The sequence below is a fragment of the Cyprinodon tularosa genome, unplaced genomic scaffold, assembly GCF_016077235.1.
Source record: "Cyprinodon tularosa strain WSP-4 unplaced genomic scaffold, ASM1607723v1 ctg24, whole genome shotgun sequence".
Taxonomy (NCBI): Eukaryota; Metazoa; Chordata; class Actinopteri; order Cyprinodontiformes; family Cyprinodontidae; genus Cyprinodon; species Cyprinodon tularosa.
Window position 1 is genome coordinate 1,290,275 of NW_024038896.1, and position 24,084 is coordinate 1,314,358.

The 24,084-nt window shown below is 38.9% G+C and overlaps 2 protein-coding genes across 5 annotated transcripts in view; both read left to right on the plus strand.

Annotated features, from left to right (window-relative positions):
* The first annotated feature begins 1,108 nt into the window (after window positions 1–1,108).
* On the plus strand, window positions 1,109–6,711 carry batf (basic leucine zipper transcription factor, ATF-like). The gene is made up of 3 exons (XM_038287498.1): window positions 1,109–1,338; window positions 2,098–2,202; window positions 5,630–6,711. Exons 1-3 carry the CDS (start codon window positions 1,276–1,278, stop codon window positions 5,834–5,836), a joined length of 375 nt encoding a protein of 124 aa, XP_038143426.1. The 5' UTR covers window positions 1,109–1,275; the 3' UTR covers window positions 5,837–6,711.
* Window positions 6,712–6,882: 171 nt separating this feature from the next.
* flvcr2b (FLVCR heme transporter 2b) overlaps window positions 6,883–24,084 on the plus strand; it is a 32,557-nt gene continuing 15,355 nt past the window's right edge. Inside the window, exons 1-6 of one of the 4 annotated variants that reach the window (XM_038287497.1) lie at window positions 9,992–10,216; window positions 10,439–10,686; window positions 11,940–12,081; window positions 20,869–21,009; window positions 23,213–23,280; window positions 23,941–24,044. In XM_038287497.1, coding sequence (XP_038143425.1) covers window positions 10,039–10,216; window positions 10,439–10,686; window positions 11,940–12,081; window positions 20,869–21,009; window positions 23,213–23,280; window positions 23,941–24,044 — 881 coding nt within the window. In that variant the 5' untranslated portion in view covers window positions 9,992–10,038. Of the gene's footprint in view, window positions 7,793–9,686; window positions 10,687–11,939; window positions 12,082–20,868; window positions 21,010–23,212; window positions 23,281–23,940; window positions 24,045–24,084 lie in introns of those variants that run through there. The other 3 variants (XM_038287496.1, XM_038287495.1, XM_038287494.1) reach the window with 3 other exon arrangements.

The window sequence follows — 24,084 nt, forward strand, 5'->3', positions numbered from 1 at the left end:
AGAGTAAGCCAAAGCTAATCCATGACAATGATTCGTTGCAAATGATCACAATTGCTTAAATGTGCTGGCACATGTTCACAAGGGTGGCACAACCAATTCTTAGGTTTAGGGGGCTTTTTTAAAACAGGGTCTGATTTGGATAGCTTTTACACAAATGATTATTTTGTTTTTACTCAGGTCGTCTTCACTCACTTTTAAATTAGTTTGATATGAAATATTTAGGAATGACAAAAAGGAAAAACCAAAATGAATAGTAATGAATGTCGACATCACCTGAAAGAAGTTCAAAATTGTGGACAAATTCTTTCAAACTTACAGTATATTTTACCCCCACAGAGCCTGTAAACCTCCTCCGAATGTACATTTTTCAAATTGAATCCCCACGCTTATAGCATCATTTACAGTGAAAGGCTGTGAGGGAATTCTGAGTGGGTTTTTGGGGAGCCCCTTAAGCGTTTCTCAACACAGCGAGGCCCCAGCGTCGCCTTCACCTATCTGCAGCTGGTGTGCAGCTAAGCACGACGGTGTGGCGGAGCATGTGGAAATCACCATGAGACGTGTAGATATTCAATGTCCAGTCATCCATGATGGAGGTCTGGGATGTTTTGTCTCAAGGGAATTGAGGTGAAACCTAGCATTATATGGGACTGCAGAAATAAAGGGGAAGAGGATACCCCCCTGAGGTCCATTTAATGGGACTTGCAAACAATATGATAAAGTTACACAAAGGGAGACTTTTCTCTTTCAGAAATTGTTATCAAGCAGGAGTTTTGTAATTTTATAAAAGGTCTCCTGTACACAAAAACAGGTTTGTAAGGTAATCTGAATGTCAATGTCATTTCTCTGGAATTTACACAATTAGTTTGAGATTTAACTTTCCATCTGACATGTGACTTCCAGTCTAATGCAACTTACCCAGATTCTTACCAGAAGCCACATCAGATACAGATAATTAGGTATACAACTACTCTCAGTGTGTGCGTGTGAGAGAGAGAGAGAGTGAGAAAGAGAGAGAGAGTGAGAAAGAGAGATAGAGAGAGAAAGAGCGATAGAGAGAGAGTAAGAAAGAGGAGGAGTATCAGAGAAGGAAAGAAAAGAGGGAAGAAAGAGACTCACCGCTCATTAAACGGTAAGCCGGGTTCTTTTCAAAACTCAGTCAGCTTAGACTTTCCCTCCATTGCACACGCGTACATAGACACACACCCATACACGCTTCGTCTAAAACCCAAAGGAGAAGTGGACAGGGGCACCAGTCTTCAGTCGCTGTGGTTGGCTATGGCTCAGGGCTCTGACAGCAACGACACAAGTTACAAGTCCCCATCACCTGGAAGCAGACCGGTAAGTATGCGCTTTTTTTTGTTTACCTTCTTAATCTATCCTCTAATAGTCTTACCGAAGGCATACACACATACATCAAACATCTCCTTTTTTAGATATCTCTCTATTTAATGAGCACACTTCACGACCACCGAGGCTCTCAGGTGGATCTTTTTTTACAGGTTCTCTGGGTGTTTCATTTGCACACATGGGCTGGAGGCATGGCTTGCCTCAATTGTAGACTTTTTTTTTTAATGCCCAACTTATCATTTTCTCAAGTCATGGAAATCCTTGTTTTGTGCAATTCCTAAAAACTGTGAATGGTGTAAAAGCTGTCAGGAAGTCATAGTTATTTAAATGTTAGCCTTGTGCATCAACTGCCTTCACATGTGCAAGCCTTTAGTGATAATGGCAATTCAGTTGGGAGTGTGTGGTAGCATTTAAGACTAGACTGACAGACAAACAAAGAGACAGTTGTTATCTCTTTGATGTACAACTGAATCAGCATTTTGAGATGGATTACTTATTGTGATACCAAGAAAACTGAGCGTTGGGGACTTGAAACAGGGTGTGCGTTTCACCTAACAGATGACTCAGCCACTCCCTGACCCTACCCTTTGCAATTGATGCAATGCAAACCCCATCTCCTGTTAAACTGCATAGACATACATGATGCTGCCAGCTTTAGCCACCAATAATAGCTAAAATATACAAGTAATATATCATTTATTATGACGGTTTTGTGTTGTTCGAACTGAAAGGTGGTTGTGTTCTTGCCAGAGCTCCTCAGACGATGCAAAGAAGGTGATGAGGAGAGAGAAGAACCGGATTGCAGCCCAGAAGAGCCGGATGAGGCAAACTCAGAAAGCTGACAGCCTTCACTTGGTATGAAAACTAAAGACTTGGCCACAAACATCACACCCAGAAAACAGACGTGCACATGAAATGTGCTTGCAGATGATCTTTAGTATCTTCTTCGAAAAGATAGTTGATTATAATGTATATTTATCTACAGGATGTGTTAAAGACAGCTCTGGCTGGAAAAACAGGTGGCTTGACCTTTATTTACAAAAGTGCCTCTTTGCATGAGAACCTGGACAGAACTTTATGTCTCTGGGAATGAGTTTTGTACTATATTTACAAAATGCTACCTGACCATGTGGTGATGTGTCATGTCTTCTGCTGGGCTGAAGACTTGGGTGCCTTTCTGTGTGTTTGCAAAAGAGTAAGGAATAAATTAACACGTGTGGGCAAGGAAAAGTCCAGCGCCAAGACTGCAGCTCTGCTGAGCTTGATGACTGGAGTGAGTCTTCAGTTAGTTCATTTAATGTGATAATTGTGATCAGCTTAGATAGATTTCCAGGTTCAGGTATTCCTTTCTTCTACAAAACATTTATTAATTCAATAAATATTAATTTCCAATCTTCACAATGTTATTTTTCTTTTCTTTTTTTTTTTCTCTAAAAGACAATGTGCACTATAATACTGTGCTCTGCTAACGTATTATCAGAACATTAGTTTCTATGAACTTTATCAGATCCTTTCTGTTCCTGAAGAGATGTTGACCTTAAAAAAAATGCCACATTGTAGGCTGTAGTAGATTCTGTGAAACGGATCTGAATGTATGAAGCTCGTTCCAGAGAAACAGGTCGTATTTTATCAATCTCTTTAAAACCCTGTCGCATTCACAAAGAACAGCAGGGGACCACAGAACATGCTCTGTGGTTTTGCTTTCGTCGTCTCGCTAGATAAACAGGAAGGTGAATTTTTTCCCTTGTTGTGACACAGTCTCTTATTTCCTGTTTCTTCTGTAGTATTTTCTTCTGTGTAAATGAGATTGAATGTTGTGTGTCGTGGGCAGCAGGGGAGAAAAAATGGGCTGTCACTTCTTGTAAAGCCCTGATAGCAGTGGGCTGTATTTGGCTAAGTGACGCATGTAGATGGGGTTTACCCAGAGCTTGTGTGACAGTAAGGACCTGAAGGTTGGTCATGGTGAGATGACCTTTTTACCACCTGAGTGGAAGATTTCTGCCCCACAATTCCCACACAAAAACGTTAGAAAAAAATTTGACAAAAAAGGGAAAAAACATTTTCAGGTTGTGACGTACAATTAACTCCAACTTGATCATCAATGTATGCTTTGGCCTGTTTTGGAAAATGCAGCTCTCAGTCTCTTTGAATGGCAACTCCTCACACTGTGATGCTGCTGCAAGACTTTGCAGGTGGTTTCTCTTGTTTTTCCAGACTTCTGAAACACAGTTTGATACCATATCTTACAGCATTACAAAGAATGCTCCAAGGTTACCTTACATTTGATTCATTTTTATACAGAAGTACAGTATAAAACTAGTTGAGAAGTTGATAGTATTTGTATTTGTTAACAGGAACTATACTTACAGTACAATTACTAAATTTTGGCCTAACATAAAGAGCTTGTTTTATCTGACGTATGAAACATTATTTTCTTTTTAGTTATACACACTCAAAAAGGAAAGTTAATTTATGCACTAGACCAAAAGTTAAATAGTCTATTCAAGCATTTATTTAGCGATCTTTATGTCAAAGAGTAAAGTTTTTTATTACAGCTACCAAAAATATGTTCTGTTCAAGATAGTGTGTTAAAAAATATGAAAACCAGTTAAAAATATCAGCTGTTTACATGTAAATCCATGTCTGTCATGCACTGGCAAGTGAAACAAACCATTGTTAGTGGTTCTGGACAAGGGTACTTTACCCTCAGAGGTGGTTTTAGTATAATGCTAAAGTGCTAGCATGATAACTAATTTGAGAAAAAAAAAAAAAAAAAAACAAGATCTGAAAATAGTAAAATGTCCCTTATTTTTATTTTTTTACTAGTACTTCACCATATGATTTCTTCAGAGAATAGATGCTTGTGTGAGGGAAGGAGGGCCTCCCTGGGGGGACTCCTGAGTTTCATAGTAGATTCAGTGAGTAAGTAGGAAGGGAAATAACAGCAATTACAACTGAAAATGTTTGTTCATTTTTTTTTTTTTTTTCATGTAGGAATTACCTAAATGTAGTTTGTCTATATAAGCAGTGCAACCAAATCGTCTCAAACATTAATAACTGGTGGTATTGGCCTAGTTCTGTTTTTTTTAAAATGACATCACATGTCATGTTTATGATCAACAAGAAATTTAACCGAGGGAAGTTAGTTTTTTCCCCCCAGCTTTATAAAGGGAGTGCTTCAAAATTCCTGAAAATCCCTACTCCGATAAAAAAAAAGAGAATTGAAATTGCAAGAAAATATTTATCAGTCCTCTGCGGTGCAGCTGTCTCCAAATCACACAGCTAAACTCCCATAGAATATATGATGATATAAAACATATTCTTTTTTTTTAGTACTTTGTATCTTAATTAATTTAAAGCCTCATTGGTTTACTGTCTTATTTTTATGCTTTTTACCTATAAGAAATCTTCAATTTTACAGCATTTAGAAAACTGACTTTTAAAGGATTGTTACCCACAGGTAGAAAACACAATAAAGGAACGTATGATTTTAATAACCAATATGGGGTTCCAAGTCTAGATATTACAGGCCCAAAAGTAGAGAATAAGCACACTTAAAAACTAGAAAAATAGATAGAGGACAAATTAAAATTGCTTCAAATCACTATACTTCAATGCTGGTATAAAACTGATGTGTAGTCCTTTTTTCCTGCACTAGTTTTTCTAATTAAGCAATACTAGAAGAAGTCTAATACTATAAATAACCAAAAATGAAATGGTATAATGACAAAAGTATAAATCATTACTGTTATAAAACAAAACAGATTGATTCCTCCATTTCATTACTCTTAACAGAAAATGAGCAATTATCCAAACAGCTGTAAGAATAATTTAAAATTCTCACTCTTTTAGTTCTCATAATAGCAACAGTATATAATTATTGCACTTTGCTGCAAGTAGACATTTTTCTAAACAGCTCCTTTTTTATTTTTGTAAATGTTGGAAAGTGCAGAAGTGCAGCAGCCAGCGTCTTTAAAACAAAGTCCTGAAACAGCTTGGGGCAAAAAGTGCTACTCAGACTCCAGTCACTCTGATGCTTTCTGAGGCATTTTAAAAGGACTTTAATCCTTGGGAACATAGAAAAAATGCCATTTTGAAACCAAAGCTTTTTATTTATTTTTTTAAACCTCTTTAGGTTTATACCTTTAAGAAGTTATAAAATATATATATCTTTAATATTTGTTGATTGATGCAAGAAAAAATGAGGTTTAACCACAAAAAAATTTAAAATTGTTGTTCCCCACAAAAGTTAAGATCTAAAATTTGATTGCTGTGTTTGCAGGAGAGTGAGAACCTGGAGAAGGAGAATGCCGCCCTGAGGAAGGAGGTCAAGCAGCTCACAGAGGAGGCCAATTACCTGTCATCAGTGCTGAGCAGCCATGAGCCCCTATGCACCGGGCTGGCTCCTCAGACCCCAGACCTCCTCTACCCTCCTCATCAGAGCAGCTACCACCGCCAGCACATCGCAGTACCACACTACCAGCGCTGATCTGCTCCAAGCCAGCGGCGAAAACAGATGACGGACCTCAACGGACAGAGACTGACAGGAGATATGTGTCAGTAAGGCGAGAATAGGCAAGATAGGCTAACATGTCCATCAAACAATGAGCCCAACCTGTTACCAACAGTATTCAAGACCTATTTATTTTGCTTCTCCGTGTCTCTTTGCTTTCTTGTTTGTGAATCTTATATGTGAATTTAAATGGCTTGGTAAGTAGAATTATCAAATAGTCTATGTTTACAATGAGGGAGGAAAAAATATATTGTGCTCACATTTTTAAATGCTTATTTTTAGTGTTTTGGAGCACCTTTTGTCATCTCAGGTCTTGTGTTCTTTGTGTTTGTAGGGTTTTTTTGTGTTTGTGTGTAAAAAAATGCTCAGGAGCTTTGACAGTGTTGATTGTGGACAAAGAGAATGTAATTGTAAAAAAAAAAAAAAGAAACTGGAAATTGAAGGATGGGGTATAGTGAGACGACCCAGTGGATGTATTTATTAAATTTGATGCTTTTTCTTTTTCTGAAACATCATCTGTAAACCTTCAAGGTTCATCTTATTCTTTTGTTTGCAAGGACAGCTGGGTGTGTAAAGTCTGCACAGGTGCTGATAAGAAGAACATGTGACAGACGTGGTATTTCTCTGCTCAGGCCTCTGGGTGGCACTGTTTAACAGAGTGAGAGATTAAATTACAGTAGCTTATATTTATAAAGCATAAAATAAATCATTTCAAGGACTGCTCTGTGTGCGGATAAGGATTGATTTTAGCCCTTGGGCTCCACTGTCACCGTTTGCTTGTGCTCAACCTCCGGTGGTCCGAATGAAACCACCTATTATCTGCAGTGTATTAAAGCAGGAAGTACATGTAATAAACTGGCTACAATTGTTTTTATTTTATTACCGACTTGTAATAAAGCAGATAGGATATCTCAATTACTCACGGAGATTTCTGGGTGTATCTAATTACTCGTTATATAGACTGAACTAAGGATACAAGCTGTTCAAAGAGAGTTTCTCCTTATTAAACTCCGCCCTGGTGGCCAACTTTAACCGACTTGTTTAAAGATTTCAAAGCGGCGGGTTTGGGTCCGGGTGGAGGGTCACAGCAGGCGTCCAAACACGTGTTAAATCGACCTCTAATTCTATCTTTATTCATGAAATTTCTTGTTTAACCTTCATTTATCTTCAGGGGGGAAACGTTGACAGTAGAAGTTCATTTCGGGAAGGCAATGTGCCGTCAACTCTCTGCGGTACTTTATTCCTGTTATAAATGAACACCAGAAAAATATGAATTTGTAGAAATTTCTTTGTATTTATTTAACCGTTGGTAGACACTAAAGGGAAGCGGTGCGTTTATTTATTGAGGACTTGAACATGAGCGAGAAACAAGCGTCTGAAGACCGTAAAGTAAGCCCGGAGGAGTCCGGGAACCATGTGAGGGTAGGGGCGCGCGACGCGTCACCGCTCCCCGACGATCAAAGCCCGGAGGACCGCCGCCACGCGCCGCAGGAGACCCGTCTGTACAAACGCCGCTGGATCATCGTGTTCCTCTTTAGCTCCTATTCGCTGTGCAACTCCTATCAATGGATCCAGTACGGAATCATCGGGAACATCTTCGTGAGGTTCTACAACGTGGAAGAATTCACTATAGACTGGATGTCCATGATCTACATGCTGACCTACATCCCGCTCATCTTCCCGGTGACCTGGCTGCTGGACAAGAAGGGGCTCCGGGTGATCGCGCTGGCGGGGACCGGGCTCAACTGCGTCGGGACGTGGATCAAAGTGGTCAGCGTCCGACCCGACCTGTTCGGCGTCACCTTCCTGGGTCAGTTCTGCTGCTCTTTGGCGCAGGTCTTCATCCTGGGGATGCCGTCCAAAATCGCCTCGGTTTGGTTCGGTTCGGAGGAGGTGTCAACCGCCTGCTCCATCGGAGTCTTTGGGAATCAGGTGACGTAAATCTCATCATCTGTTTTCTAATTTAATCACCTGCTTAAATGATTTACGTTCAACTACTTCATTTTGTTGGGAAAACAGGGCTGTCATATTCAAAAGTAAATAAATAAATAAAAAAATCCTTAGATGATCAAAATTACTGTAAAAAATGACATGAATGGACCAGATGAGCCTCTAGAAAGATTCAGTTTGGGGCTATTAATGCTTGTTTTTGTTTATTCCCTTTAAACAGCTCTAAAGCAAAAATAATAAAACAAGTTTTGGTGCAACTCTATTAACTTTTGACTGAGATGCAGGTTCTGGACCTTTTCTTTGACAGAGGGGGGTTTTATGATACATAAACTTTCACACTCCCATCCCACAGCATCACTAGTTTTCTAATTAGCCCACTTAATTTATTATTTTATTTATTTTCTTTTCTTAAGGTGTTATTTTTTTCTTAACTTTCAATCAATTCGTTAATATGGCCTTTTTTTAGACAATTTATGTGTTTCTGTTGTTATTCTTATTTTAAGCTGTTCTTGCCTTCCATACAGGTTAGATCCTTCACACATTTAAAGTTGTGAGATAGTAGTATTTTTTATTTCTCATATTCTTCCATAAATATTTAATAAAAAAATCTCACCATTATATCCATTACAGTGTTTGATTTTCTTACTCATTTGATTGATTGATTGACTTTATTGATCTCACAGTAGAGAAATGTACTCATTACATCAGATAGAAATACTCAAAAAGAGAAGAAGGTGCATTGGATATACAGTATATAGAGTGCATCCCCCTATGACAGCTTTTTCTTTTTCATGGCTTCATGTTGAGTTTAAATGTCCTTATCACCAGTTTTTTTAAATGGCAAGATATCAATATTGATTAACTAAAATTTGGCAAAGGTTCAAAATAAAAGAAAGACAGTCTTACACTAAAAAAAATACTGCTATGACTTAAATCAATTGCTTTAATTAGTAGCAGGTTATTAAATCCAATTTATCAAACCTAATTTATTAAGTTTAGAAGTTGAAAACGCAAAATAAATCAATTTGATCGATTGATTGACTTTATTGATCTCACATTGGAGAAATGTACTCGTTACATCAGCTCAAATAGTCAAGAAGAGAAGAAGGTGTCTTGGAAACAAAGTCCAGTGGGTTATTTTTTAAAACTTTTTCAGGATGCCAAAGAAAGAAAAAGGTGCATGGGATATATACAGTATATACAGTGCATCCACATATGGGCTTTATTATGATTTTTTTAAAGTAGGATTATTATACAGGGTTATTACACAGGCTGTTTACATTGGTATTTATCCACCCATCCATCCATTTTCTGACACGCTTATCCGTGCTGGGCTAGATGGATATTTATATTCTTATATATACACATATATATATATATATATATATATATATATATATATATATATATATATATATATATATATATATATATTCAAATACTTGTTACTAATTGAAGGAATTAAATGAAATTTCAGCAGCCTTTTTCGTTTTGGAGTGTCTCACTTTTTTGCAAAAATTATACCTGCACCCCATCCAACGCGGCAAGATTTGTAAAGACCTGCTGGTGCCATTATTTAACACTCTTGACACTAGAAATGACACTCAAAGGTTTCTGTTTAATTAACACTTGAGTCATCTTCAAATGAAATTGACAGACGTGCTAAAGACTCAGTTCAGGAAAGAGTTTTACTAGATAGTAAAAAAACTGTTTAACAGTATTATAGAAACTGTCCATATGCTTGAATTTAAGACAAATTAAAAAAGATAATGCATAAGGAATACGGGTAGTACTGGAGGGAATGACTTAATTTTTGTTATGTCCGATTTTTCCTTACAAACACCACCAAAACTGTTATGGTTTGCAGTCTGCACTGGCAGGTAGCAGGGACTTGGAAAAATTAACCATTTACCTCAAAACAGGTGTTTTTACCTTTAATTTTTATTATTATGTGTAGTAGAGTTGGTAGGATTGGCTTTGGAAGAACTCATTTCTCATTGAAAACATCACATGACAGGGCTGAAGGTAATGAATATGTGGACATTCTAGTCTGATCACATGCATAATAGGGCGGCATGAACCAGGGGACACACCACTAGTTATTCCGGCTGCATTCGCATCTTTCTGCACGGACCTGTTTCCAGACTAGACAGAAAGCGAATTCTAGAATTTACAAAACCGTTTCTTTTTTGGTGATCCAGGCAGGGGCCCATTTCAGGACAGCTGAAATGTCACAAAACAATACTCTGAAAGGACACCGTGCAAATTCTGAACCCAGCTTCGAAGAATGGCTGCAGTCCCAGGCTGCAAAGAGTCTCACTCCTGGCCTTGCTTCTTTGCAGTGGAGCCCGGGGCCCCTTGGGAAAGCAGTTTCGCCTGGCTCCAAATTGAAAGCTGAGGCTTCAGGTGATCAAGCTGAGCTAATCCAAATAGTCCAAACCAAGCTGTACCGTCGCCGCTGGGTCATGCTTTTTCTCCTGTGTGCAGTTTCTGCTAACAATGCCTCTATGTGGCTCCAGTACGGCATCATTAGTAACATTTTCATTCGCTTCTACAATGTTGATGCCTTGGCCATCGACTGGTTGTCCATGATCTACCTGCTCACCTACATACATCTTATTCTTCCAGTCCTCTGGCTGCTGAACAACAGAGGGATCCGGGATGTTGTTCTTGTCGGGTCAGCATTTAACTGCATCGGTAGCTGGATTAAGATTGCTGGTGCCAGTCCTGACGGGTTCCTGGTGACCTTTTTTGGACAGTTTGTATGCTCAGTAGCCACAGTGTTTTTTCTTGGTATTCCTCCATATGTTGCTTCTGTGTGGTTTGGAGAAAATGAAGTTTCAACTGCTTGCTCCATTGGGGTTCTGGGAAATCAGGTTTGTTTGAAAAAAAAAGGAAACTGATAAAAATAAGCTTTAAGCCAAATTTGATTTAGATGTTTTATTTGAGCTTTATTGTGCATTTTATAGAGAGCATAATAGTGTTATTAATTAGTTTGAGAAAATGAAACCAATTGGTGTGCTTTTCTAGTACTGAAGTCTAATCATTAAAGCAAATAGCCATTTGCTTACGTATTAACTTTTTTCACAGGTTTTCGAGTAAATAAAAACAAAATTTCCAAATGTACATTCATCTAAAGGAATTAGGAGACACACCTAAACATTAAGTTCTTTAAAGAAAAATGTGGGCTTATTGATGTCTACTCCTGTCTTTATTTGTCCCTGAAAAGAAAAGATAATAGAATTGCAGGTTAACACCACGGTTCTGAGATACTAGTATGGGTAATAAATGTCATGTACGATTCTTTTCCTTCCTGATAAGTTTTTTTTTTTATCTCACTTAAGTTTCTTAATAAAAATGACATATACTGCTTTCAAAAACTGCCTTTTGTTTTGATCATTTATTTTGGGATGTGAGCTTTATTTTAAAGGGCAACAAAATTCAAGCCATGAAAAACAATCATATTTCACTAAATGTTCCCAACTAGTGTTGTCACACAGTGAGCAAGTTTATCAGTTATGAGATACATAATCGATTTTCTTGTTACACACAATACACAAGTAAGAATGTATTCTAACAGAGAAAGAGGTTAAGACACTTGACACCTAAAGAATAATGCCACCACCTTTCTCTAAAAAATGAGGTCCATCTTGATTCTCCACCCCATGCCTAAGGGCCCTCTACAGCAGCGTGCAAAGGAAGTTCAACTCTTTTTTTTCTAATTACAGAAGAAGTCAGATTTATTAGTTGAACTGGATATTGCTTTCAATTTCATCATGGTGTTCACTTTCATTTCAACATTCTGGAGCCTACCAAGCTAAATATATCAGATTTGAAAATTGCAATGGTCCTTTTAATTGCTAAGTAATGAAGCAAAAATTGTGTACTTTAGCTGTGATGTGCCTGAGTGAATACATTTCAGGGTGTTCTTATTAGTAAGTCAATATTTTAATTACATTGATTGTACAGAAAGATCGAATGTCTTTCTACAATTTAGATTTTTGATTTGCTGTATTTTCCAGTATTTTGACAATTTCTACATAGAAATATCACCTAATTTACAATAAGGTGGCATGTTTTCATTTTTAAAGTTTATTCTAATTCTTTGTTATCTCGTTCATCAACACAGCTGGGTTGTGCCATTGGTTTCCTCTTACCTCCAATCCTGGTGCCTAATGTAAATGACATGGACGAGCTGGCGAACCACATCCGGAACATGTTCTACATAACAGCAGGAGTGGCAACATTTCTCTTCATCCTTGTTGTCTTTGGTAAGATGAATCTTCTGCATTAAAGTCCACTCACTAGTTTATTTTATTTAGAATTATTAAAAAAGTAAATATGTGTGGAATATGATTGCATCCACCCAGTTGTATTTGAAAGATGTAAGCTGCAGCCGTTTTGACTTTTACAGAAAATTATGCTCCTAAAAATGTGTTAAGATGCTTCATCATTTTTTTTATTGACACATGACTCACTTGCAAGATCATACTTTAGAGTATTTCTTTTTTTATTGTGAACCCCAACTCTAAACCTTCCTTCCTTCCTTCCTTCCTTCCTTCCTTCCTTCCTTCCTTCCTTCCTTCCTTCCTTCCTTCCTTCCTTCCTTCCTTCCTTCCTTCCTTCCTTCCTTCCTTCCTTCCTTCCTTCCTTCCTTCCTTCCTTCCTTCCTTCCTTCCTTCCTTCCTTCCTTCCTTCCTTCCTTCCTTCCTTCTAGAGATATCAGGGTAAAGGGGATAAAGATATAAGCACAGCACAGATTTTAGATTGTTTTAACTCTAAAAAGTGAAAAAAATGAATATTTTCTTTTTTCTACTTTAAATTCCTTCCTTCCTTCCTTCCTTCCTTCCTTCCTTCCTTCCTTCCTTCCTTCCTTCCTTCCTTCCTTCCTTCCTTCCTTCCTTCCTTCCTTCCTTCCTTCCTTCCTTCCTTTTTAGAGATATCGGGTAAAGGGGGTAAAGATATAAGCACAGCACAGATTTTAGATGGTTTTAACTGTAAAAAGTGAAAAAAAATAATATTTTCTTTCTTTCTACTTTAAAGTTAGGGAAAACGTTGTGTTGATTTGTTATAAAAAAATCGTAATAAAAAAAAAAAACCTAGAAAATTTGGGTTGTAAGGCAGACAAATTGTGAAAAAAGTTTAAGAAGCACAAGCGCTGTATTAAGACTGTAGAGGTGAAAGAAAACCTTATAGAACAGCTTGGAGAGAAAAACAGGCCCATACTTGGTGTATGATGATCCCTAGGGCTTTTAATCACCTGTTTTACAGACTATTATATAAAATCCAAATTAACATTTGGGTATATTAATTTACCTCCTTAGTTTTGTGACAGCAGAGCTTAAGATTAAATTTAAACTTTTAGCATGTTTATTCAGCATAAAGGATAACAAGATATTCAAAGGCTGTTAAATTCTGAATCTTTGTAATGATTAATTTTATTAAATGTGATGTTACTAAAAATTAAAGCTATTTTTTATTTGTGCATGGATTAATAAGTAAATTTCCAGTCATGGACTCAAGTTCCCTGAAGAAAGGCTTTATAATTTTAGCTGGTCCTGTTTTCCCAGCAGAGCTCAGACAGTTAGAGGCGTATTGTGAGAGTTTCTCCTTGTCGTGGCTAATGGGGATTCTTCATTCAGCAAATCTTTGCAGTAATGGTTTTAATTTCCACACTCTGACTGAAAGCATTATTCAACAGATGGGAACCCCCCCCCCCCAAAAAAAAAAAGCAAGGACATGTGGCTAAACATTGGGAGATTCACATAAATGCACATTGTAGTTTTAGTCCAGTCAGGCAGACATTCCTTTCCTGGACAAAAAATCAACAGTATTATTTTATCACAGCAGGGTTTGTCACTGATACATCAGGAACAAAGAACGTATGGCTACAGGAATATTCAGCACATTGTAGTAAAAGGGAAGTGGCGTGACTTTTGATAATGCACAGGATGCATGATGTTTGGAAAAGTGCTAACATGCAGTGACCTTTTAAATTCTCTAGAACATGCATTTTTTTACTTCCTACTTAAACATTTTTATCCAGCTGTAAAACCTTTCTAGAACTGACTTAAATTGATTGACATCACTATTTGAGTCACCAAGATCTAACTTCTGCAGCATGTTTAAGGACATTAAATTAATGACACAGCAGAAAATAGAAAACATTTTTTTTAATATAGTGGAGGAAAACATTGAATGAGAATCGCCTTCTGTGAGCAGAGAAAGGGTGGGAGCACCCGCAAGCACTCGAGCATTCCTTAAAACAAAAGGATGTTTGTGAAGGCATTCTATGTTGTACCATGCACAACATGTCAAATAAACACTGTTAGTGTTAACTTGTGTTGATAGCCTCCTGTTGTGATTAACTGCAAACTTCAGCTAATTTCTTCAACATGTGACCAGCTCAAAGACGCATCACATGCATTTTTTTTATCTCACTACTTCAAATGCATGGTTAATAGCTGCAAAACTTTTGACAAAGTAACATATGTTAGTTAAACAGATCTTTTTTTATGCAACTTTATGTAATAAGGTGATAGCTGTTCAGTAGAATGTTTTATAAAAATGAAAACCTAAAACCTAACTAAAAAAAACATTGATTGCAGAATTTTTAATGTCAGCAATGTTAAAAGTATTCTGTCCAGTTTGTTTAAGACTGTTTGTCTTTCTTTTCTTGGCTCAAAGTTATATAACGATGCTGAAGAAACTGCATAATCTTAAAACTTTGCCTTTTGAAATCAGGTCACGTTTCCATGGCTTAACTCTTTTAGTGAGAGGACTTTTGCATAGCAGTGCACTAAGCTTAAGAAACATTGCTTAGTCTAGCATTAAGACAGGGGAACTGTGTGTATGTTTGCGTGGGTGTTAGCTCAGTTCTAGCATTTCACAATTTAAAAATTGTCTACTAACTGACAAGTGGTACTTTTGTTTCTGTATCTATTTTGATTTGGTTTTAATTTTGACAAATTTGCCAAAAAGCAAGTTAGCTGGAGACAAGCTTGACTAGTGGTTAATAATATGAATGGATGAATGGGTGAATGGGTGGATGGATGGATGGATGGATGGATTGAAGAATGGATGGATAGATTAATGGAAGATTAATAAATTGATGGATGGATGGATGATGGTTGGATGGGTAGTTGGGAGAAAGGATAGATAGATGAATGGATAGATTGATTGATGGATGGAGGGATGGATGGATAGATGGATCAATGAATGGATGGTTGGATGGATAGATGGATCAATGAATGGATGGTTGGATGGATGAATTGATGGATGGTTGGATGGATGGATGGATGGATGAATGGATGGTTGGATGGATGGATGGATGAATAGATGGTTGAATGGGTGGGATGATGGATGAATCGAATAATGGATGATGGATGGGTGGATGATGGATGGATAGATGGATGCATGAATGGATGGATGGATGGATGGATGTATGGATGGATGGATGGATGGATGGATGGATGGTTAGGGGTTCCATCAGAATGAAGCAACCATGAAACGGACTGCATTTGAAACCAGCTGCCAGAGTGGATAAGTTTGAAGCCGCTTCCAATATAATCTCACAATTGGCTAAAACTGGATGTAGCCTAAAACTACCTATGCTCTGTCTTTATCAAATTGTCCATAGATGGGTTAGCTCTGTATCTTTTGCAGACACTCTCTTAAAAACAGGCTGACACCTTTGACAGGTCGCCACTCCATCACAAAGCAATACAGACACATTCATGGCAAACAGTTAACGGAAATTTAGAGTAACAATTTAAAGCATTAGTCATATCTTTTTTTGTCAAAAAAATGAGAGGTAATGGAGAGTGGGGAAAGTTACAACATGTAGCAGTTGCAACATTGTAAAATTAACCAATACGCATTGAGCACATGCTGAGTAATGTCCTCTTTATTCCTACAAGACAGGAGACACATCCCATTATTCCTTTAGGGAGAACTGAAAATATGGGTAGAAAGTGATGTTTTTAATTATTGTTTTTTTGTGATTGTATCTACACTGTCTGTATAAATAACTTTACAATTATTTAGTCTGGAACAGCAGTTCCCATGCTTCTAACAGGCATAGACACCTTGAGGCAAAACCAATTTATTAAGCAAGCATAGTTAGTTTAAAGGGGTTAGTTAGAGTGAGGGACAGCTAGCTGTCTAGGTTTTTATCAAATTGTTCTTCAAGGGTTTACCCGAGTTGCAGGATACATATTCTACATGTTTTCTACTGTACCCCCCCCCCAGTATGCTACAATACAGGAAAATGATAAATAGTGAAGAAAAAATGTTGAATAAGCCAATAAGTGAAAAAAGGGGCATGAAAACTGAGTGTCATGATGCGTGGTTGGTTTGCTAGCCCAAGGATGCAGAACTCCACAGACTCAGAGGCAGGATTAAAGTCCAATGTTTATTTGGATGAGCACAGGGTTCTGCCCTGGAAGGCAGGGGAGACAGAGTACAGGTTAAACTCAGGGATAGATTAACAAACTGAAACTCACTGGTTTGCTGGTTCAGGCAGGCAGAGTAGCACAGGTAACGGACATGGCAAGGCGTGGCAAAACGTGGTAAACATGGCAAGGAACAAAGACTAGGGAACCCATGGCTAGGCTTGGAAGCTTGGAAACGATCCGGCTACGAGTGAAGCTGTCACACAGCTTATATGGGGAGAGGTTAATGAGCAGAGCTGATGGGAAACAGCTGTGCGCTGAGAACCAGCTCCCAGGAGAGGATCCATGGCGCCCTCTGGTGGGCAAACCTCTGGATCCCAACAGAAACAGAAGCCCAGAAGAAGGGATACAAACAGAAACAGAAGCTACAGAATGGGATCCACACCGCCCTCTGGAGGGCAACCCTTGGATCCCAACAGTACCCCCCCCTCAAGGGCGGATACCAGACGCCCAAAAACAGAAAACCAGAAACAAAAACAACCCACCTAGGGCGAACAGAGGGGGAAACAGGCACGGAGGGCCAGGCACAAAAAACAGATCAGGAACCAGAACTCAAAACAACCCACCTAGGGTGGGCGAGGACAGAGAAAGTCTCAGGTGACCGGCCGAGGGGCCGGTAGCAGGGCTAAATCTCAGGTGGCCTGCCGTGGGACCGGCAGCAGGATAGAGTCTCAGGTGGCCGGCCGTGGGGCCGGGGACAAGGCTTAGTCTCTGGTGGCCGGCCATGGGGCCGGCGGAAAGGCAGAGTCTCAGGTGGCCGGCCGAGGGACCGGCAGCAGGACAGAGTCTCAGGTGGCCGGCCGTGTGACCGGCAGCAGGACAGAGTCTCAGGTGGCCGGCCGTGTGACCGGCAGCAGGACAGAGTCTCAGAAGCTGCAGGGGCCTTGGAGGAGGACACCGTTTCTGCTTCAGCAGGAAGCACAGAGGAAGAAGCCATCTCTGCTGCTGCAGGAAGCTCCGAGGAGGACGCCGTTTCTGCTGCTGCAGGAAGCTCCGAGGAGGACGCCGTCTATGCTGCTGCATGAAGCTCTGAGGAGGACGCCGTCTCAGCTGCTGCGGGGAGCGTCGAGGTGAACGCCGACTCAGCTGCTGCGGGAAGCGTCGAGGAGGACGCCGTCTCAGCTTCAGCGACACAGCAACAGGCTCGGCAGCAACCGACGACTGTGGCTCAGGGGAAGGCTCAGAGGAAAGCGTCGACTGCAGCCCAGGAGGAGGCTCAGAGGAAAGCGTCGACTGCAGCTCAGGAGGAGGCTCAGGGGAAGCCATCGACAGTAGCTCAGGGGGAGGCTCAGAGGAAGCCGCCGACTGCAGCTCCACCCCAGGAGCAGGGGAGACCACCGATCGCGGCTCCACAGGAACACAGGTGGCTGCAGATTGCGCCTCCGGATCAGGAACAGAAGAGGCCGCCCATTGCGGCTTCACTTCAGGAACAGGGGAGCCCGCTAGCTGCGGCTCCCGGTCAGGAACAGAAGAGGCCGCCCATTGCGGCTTCATATCAGGAACAGGGGAGCCCGCCGGCCGCGGCTCCCGGTCAGGAACAGAGGAAGCCGCCCATTGCGGCTCCGCATCAGAAGCTGGGGAAACCACTGACTGTGGTTCCACAGGAGGAGGCTCAGAGGAAACCGCCGACTGCGGCTCCACCCCAGAAGCTGGGGAGACCCTCGATTGTGGCTCCACAGGTAGACAGGTGGCTGCCGGTCGCGGTTCCGGATCAGAGACTGAGGAGGCCGCCCATTGCGGCTTCGAATCAGGAGCAGGGATCCCTAGACGCCTCCAGATCTCCTGCACAAGACGATTCCACTCCTCATCTACTCGGCACAGCTCCATCTCCACCTCTCGTAGATAATTCCCAAAACTCCGGTGCATCCGCTTCCTTAAGTTCTGCTCAGGGGTCTCAGGAAGGCAGGAAGCGGGCTCAGGGGCTAGGGAGGCCGCTAACTCGTAGTAGTGTCGTAGCAGCGCCTCCCACTTGGGAGGCAGTGGACGGCGCTGAGCGGGCCTCACCAGGTGAGCGTGGGAGTCTGCTGGGCTAGTCTGTTGGCCGGATCGTTCTGTCATGATGCATGGTTGGTTTGCTAGCCCAAGGATGCAGAACTCCACAGACTCAGAGGCAGGATTAAAGTCCAATGTTTATTTGGATGAGCACAGGGTTCTGCCCTGGAAGGCAGGGGAGACAGAGTACAGGTTAAACTCAGGGATAGATTAACAAACTGAAACTCACTGGTTTGCTGGTTCAGGCAGGCAGAGTAGCACAGGTAACGGACATGGCAAGGCGTGGCAAAACGTGGTAAACATGGCAAGGAACAAAGACTAGGGAACCCATGGCTAGGCTTGGAAGCTTGGAAACGATCCGGCTACGAGTGAAGCTGTCACACAGCTTATATGGGGAGAGGTTAATGAGCAGAGCTGATGGGAAACAGCTGTGCGCTGAGAACCAGCTCCCAGGAGAGGATCCATGGCGCCCTCTGGTGGGCAAACCTCTGGATCCCAACAGAAACAGAAGCCCAGAAGAAGGGATACAAACAGAAACAGAAGCTACAGAATGGGATCCACACCGCCCTCTGGAGGGCAACCCTTGGATCCCAACACTGAGTTTTATACGTTAATAACTTGTTGTTGCAACTGTTCCCTTGACGTTGGATGTTGCAACGGTCGCCAATCTCTGTTTAACCACATTATAGTGTTACATCAGGTTCTAAAATCATGCTCTTGTATGGGTTTGTAAAAGAAAAGATGTGACTTTTGCTGTGTTCACATATTTTTATTCAATTATAAATAAACACTGAGATATTGAAGGAAAAGTAAGAAATGTTGCAGCCAACCCCATTCTCCCCTACTCAGAGATCATGCAAAGGAGATGTGCTGTAAGGAACAAGCCCAGGCCCCACTTTAAACATAATATTTTAAAACAAACAAAATATAAAGAAAAATTAGCGACAAAAAAACACCAAAACAAAAAGCTCAGATAATCTAAAAAGCAATACCATGCTAAGCTAGAGATATAAGATAAGTTAAAGTAATATCTTTGCTTCGTTTTACTTTTGACATCACAGTCATGACGGTGGTGTTTAATTACAAGAATAAAAACTTTTTTTCTCCAAAAAAGAGCTACAAAAACGCTTATAGTGATATAAACTAAGCTAAACTGAGTGCAAGAAAGCATGTTAAGATAAATATCTGAAAGGAAAATGTAAATAAATTTAACTTAAAGAAGTTAAGAAGCTAAGCTCAGCTAAAATGTTAAATGTAGTTCAAACAAAAAACTAAAAAAAAACAAAATTTCTTAATAATAATCTAATTATATGCTAATTCATTTTCTTTTCACTTGATGTGTTTAACTAGTTTAGTTTTTTTTTCTATTACTTAAAAATAAACTTAAAAATATCCTGAGTATTTCAAGACATTTCAGAGTTTCTGATTTTCTTCATTCATTCAAATAATAACACAAAAATGCATAAGCCACACTTGGATCTCTTCATTACTTTAAAGGGTAATTATATTCCAGCCAGTTTCATCATATGACACATACACATCACACATTCACACTTCAATGCAAAATGCCATGTGTTAGGGCTGTCCTGCTGGGAGGGCCATCTGTAGCCCAGCAACAGTCCTGTGAGTCAGCAGGGCAGACAAAGTCCTGCAAACGAGAAATTTGCATAAACTGTTAATGGAGGTGAGAGAACAAGTTCGACTGCTGCACTAGTTAGTAAAATGGCAACGGCCACACATGCATGTAAAAATAAACAGCTTGTTTTAAAAAAACCTATACTTTGTGAACTTTTATTGTGTTTTTTTTTCCCTTCAGATATTAGTTACATTAATCTGAGTGGTTATTCTCCACCAGAATGAGTCCTACTATATATTTGAAAAAATGTCTTTACAGTTTGTGGATAGTTACTGGTTCCCTAGACCTTCCAAAGAAAAAAGATGTTCAAGAAATGCAGTGACACACAACTGTGGGGGCGGGTTATCTAGAAGAGAGGAGAGGACCACAAAAGCAGCAACAGCTGATAAAAGCTCCCAGAGCGGGAAAGTTTGAAGCCTCCCCCTGCAGCTGCTAATGGCATTGCCAGAAAACCTGTTGTGTTTGCTCATGCTGGCCATGTCCACCAATATGCATGTGTTGAAATAAAGAAGTGCTAACAGAGTTTGAAATGTTTTTCAGGATCTGTTTTTGGAAGATATTAATTTTTTTTTACTTATTTTATAGATTTTACAACAACACATCTTGCTTTTCTGTCGTCGGTCCATGCAAACACCTATCTCTCTCTTGCGTTCATTTGTACTTTGGGCTCTTCTTCCTTCATTCTTCCTTCACTAGCTCCTCTGGCTTTAGGTGCTTTAATTTTTACACCCAGTGATTGAACATATGTTGGCTTTATCAATTTTTTTTTAAATATATGTGAATTTATAAGTATAAAGAAAGCGATAAACACACCAACTCAACTAAAATGGGAAATATTTAATATGTTTTAATATCAGATAATAATAAAAAATGTTTATTTTTATTTTTAAAAATGTTTACTCAACTCTTTTAACAAGTGTCTGTACATATTTGTAGTTGACTATACCTCACCTTTTTTATTTCTCCACATATATCAGTTTTCCAAGAGCGTCCGAAGCTTCCTCCGACTCTGGCGCAGGCCTCAGCTCTCACAATCCCAGCGGAGGAGTACTCCTATAGGGCATCTATCCTCAGGTTGCTCCGAAACAAGCCCTTTGTTCTCCTCATCATCAGTTATGGTCAGTCAAATGCTTTCCTCTGGTTCATGCAAAATAAAGCTACTAATCATTTCGCCACTATACTGCATTTATTATTTGACTGTTAAAAATGTATATAGTTTTTTTTCCATAACATAAATTGTTTCTGCAAGAAAATCAACATGAACTGTGCATATGACCTTTTTGGGTCAACACTGACATCACTACAGTAAAGGGTTTTCCCAGTAAGCCTGTGGTTTCGTTTATTGTCTGACAAGTAAAGGAGGGGTTGGCCCTCGATACTTAACTAGTTGTTACATCTTATCAGCATTTCATGCATGAATGCATACACACATTCATTAGTTATTGGAATCTCCACTGAGATCTTCCTGGATTGGTAGTTTGCTGCTGCTAATGTTGGGTTTCACCAACGTGACTGAAATATTGATAAGTCATGATTGTTCAATTATTAGAGCACCAAGAATACATTTAATTTCCAACACATTGAGTGAATCATTTGAAAACGACTGTTTTGAGATAATATTTCACAACTATATATATATATATATATATATATATATATATATATATATATATATATATATATATATAGATAGATAGATAGATAGATAGATAGATAGATAGATAATCTGCCCTTTAATCATCAGAAATTTGTTTGTCCTCTAAAAAATACATTAAGTCTTACATTTTTCTGTGTTTTTCACTTTCATTTTAAGTAACTGATTTTTTTGGTTTTAATCTTCCTCATTTTGCTTTCATATGAAACAATAACTGCACAAAAGTTAAGAGTGTCAGCAGTCATTGGTTGTGGGTCTTCTTGTCCTTTTCCCTTATGCAAATAAACCTTAGGGCTACAATTCAATGGACGCAGCTGCCTTTGCTCGTCTCTGTCAATTTACTCAACACATGCTGTTTTTTCTTATTGTTCAGCTGGATTCTAACTCTTTATTTGTGAAATATTCACAGTTCATTGCCATTATTATTAGAAACCTTTTTTATAATTTGTGATTTAATGATTGATCTTAAAAAAAGATAACAGCTACCGGTAGTTATGTGTTGATTGCCAAACATGTTACAGTTTAATACACTTAACAGTTCTTAGAGAAATAAAGGGGAAACTTGATATATTTATGTTTAATTAATACATTTCTTTTTAATAGAATGGAATAGAATAAAAAAAAATCCTTTTATTGTCCCACAATGGGGAAATTCTGGTATTTACAGCAACATAAAGATTATAGACACAATGGTCACACTAATGTGGACATTTTTCTCTATAATCTTTGCTTTAGCAACACATTATTATTATTATTTTTTTTTTTTTTTTTTTTTTATAATAAAAAAAAAGCAACACATTATAACTTTTAGCCACTAGGGGCGCTGTAGCAATAATTTCCATCTGAACCTCTTAAATTACAAAGGTAAGTTTTTTTTTTGTAGGGCAGCCTTCAAACAGCATCAGTTAGCACCAGGTTTTGTGTATTGACCTGAAAAAATAAATTAGTATATCTCAAATCAAGCTAACACTTAGGTCAAACATTATGATTAAGGTTATTTGGATTCTAAACATGTTTAAATTAATTGAATATATAGCTGAATAATAAACATAAAAAAGTTTCCCAAAATTTCGATTTTTTTTAGACTTTGAACATCTTCTAGAAAAACACTTCGTGTTCAGTTGCCTAATCTGAACTTCTTGAGCTAGACTTTGTATTAATGTATTTTAAATACATTTTTAGGAATTGATTTGATTAGTTTCTCGTAGTGTGTTTTTTGTATAATATAAACATAATATATTGAGTTTTTTAATTTACTTTATCTGATATCGAATTTAAATTCAAATTTGCTGATGTTTAAATTTTATTTTACATTCTTGCTAACTGTGAAATCAATGTCATTGGGTGATGCTATGGAGCAGATGATTGGTCTGCAGCCGACCACTACTACTTCATCAATGACTGTAGCATGAAATAGATGCTAGATTAAAGATATAAAGTTCTAAACAATGAATTTGGGCTACATTTAAATAATCTTTCTCAGTTTGTTTTATCTATTTTTAATCAAACTAATAAATTTAAAGTTTTTACATTTATAGAATAGTGTTTATTCATTGGATTGTGGAACTTTAAGCACTCAATACTTGAGAAGTGGTGTGTCTGGTTGTCCAAAGTAAAGTTTTTGATAATCGGTTTAAATAAATAAATATACCGCTGTCTTCTCACAGGTCTGAATGTGGGTTGTTATTACGCTGTTGGAACTCTGCTGAACCGCATGATCCTCAAGCATCACCCTGTAAGTACAAATTCCATTCCCAGCTATCTCTGACTCAGACATGATTGTTTTTAGAGCTGCACTGATCGATCTAGCCAATGATGGGAGTCGATCATTTTTCCCTCGGCTTGTTACTTCAAAACTGAAAGCTGTCCCTTTTCTCAGCTGACTGTTTCAAACAGCTGTTTTATATCTATTGAATATTATACTTCAGTTGCAATTTACTTACTAAAACAGGGCTACTCTCTAATTTATTGGATAAGCCAGTGCATTGTTTTCTCAGGAAGTATTTCAACTGATCTGGTTCATAATAAAAAAAAAAAGAAAAAAAAAGAAAAAGCATGGATTTGTTTACTTAAATGTCAATAATGTCACAAAAACTTCCAGAAAATATACGAACTGATAGGACAAGTATGGATTTAAAACCACAGACATCATAGGAAAAAAGGCTAATTTATAATTTCGTCCAGTGTAGCTTACTGCCTTATGTTAAAATCAGCTTCCTTTCACTCCTCCCTATTAAACACTGGTAAAAGGTCTAAAAGTCTCTTGTTATACAGAGTTGCATGAACATCTGCGCTGGGCTCTGTACAGCTTATTTTATTTGATTATCTCTTTGTTGCTCGTTTAGACCTTGAGATAACCTGCTCTTGTCATGTTTCTTGTTTGGCGATCTGACAGGACCAAGAAGTGAACGCTGGGAGGATTGGGCTCACCATTGTCATTGCAGGGATGGTGGGCTCCCTCATCTGTGGCGTCTGGCTGGACAGGAGTAAGACGTACAAGTGAGTCAATGGGAGGGTAGCAGAAAGGAGGAAGTTGAAC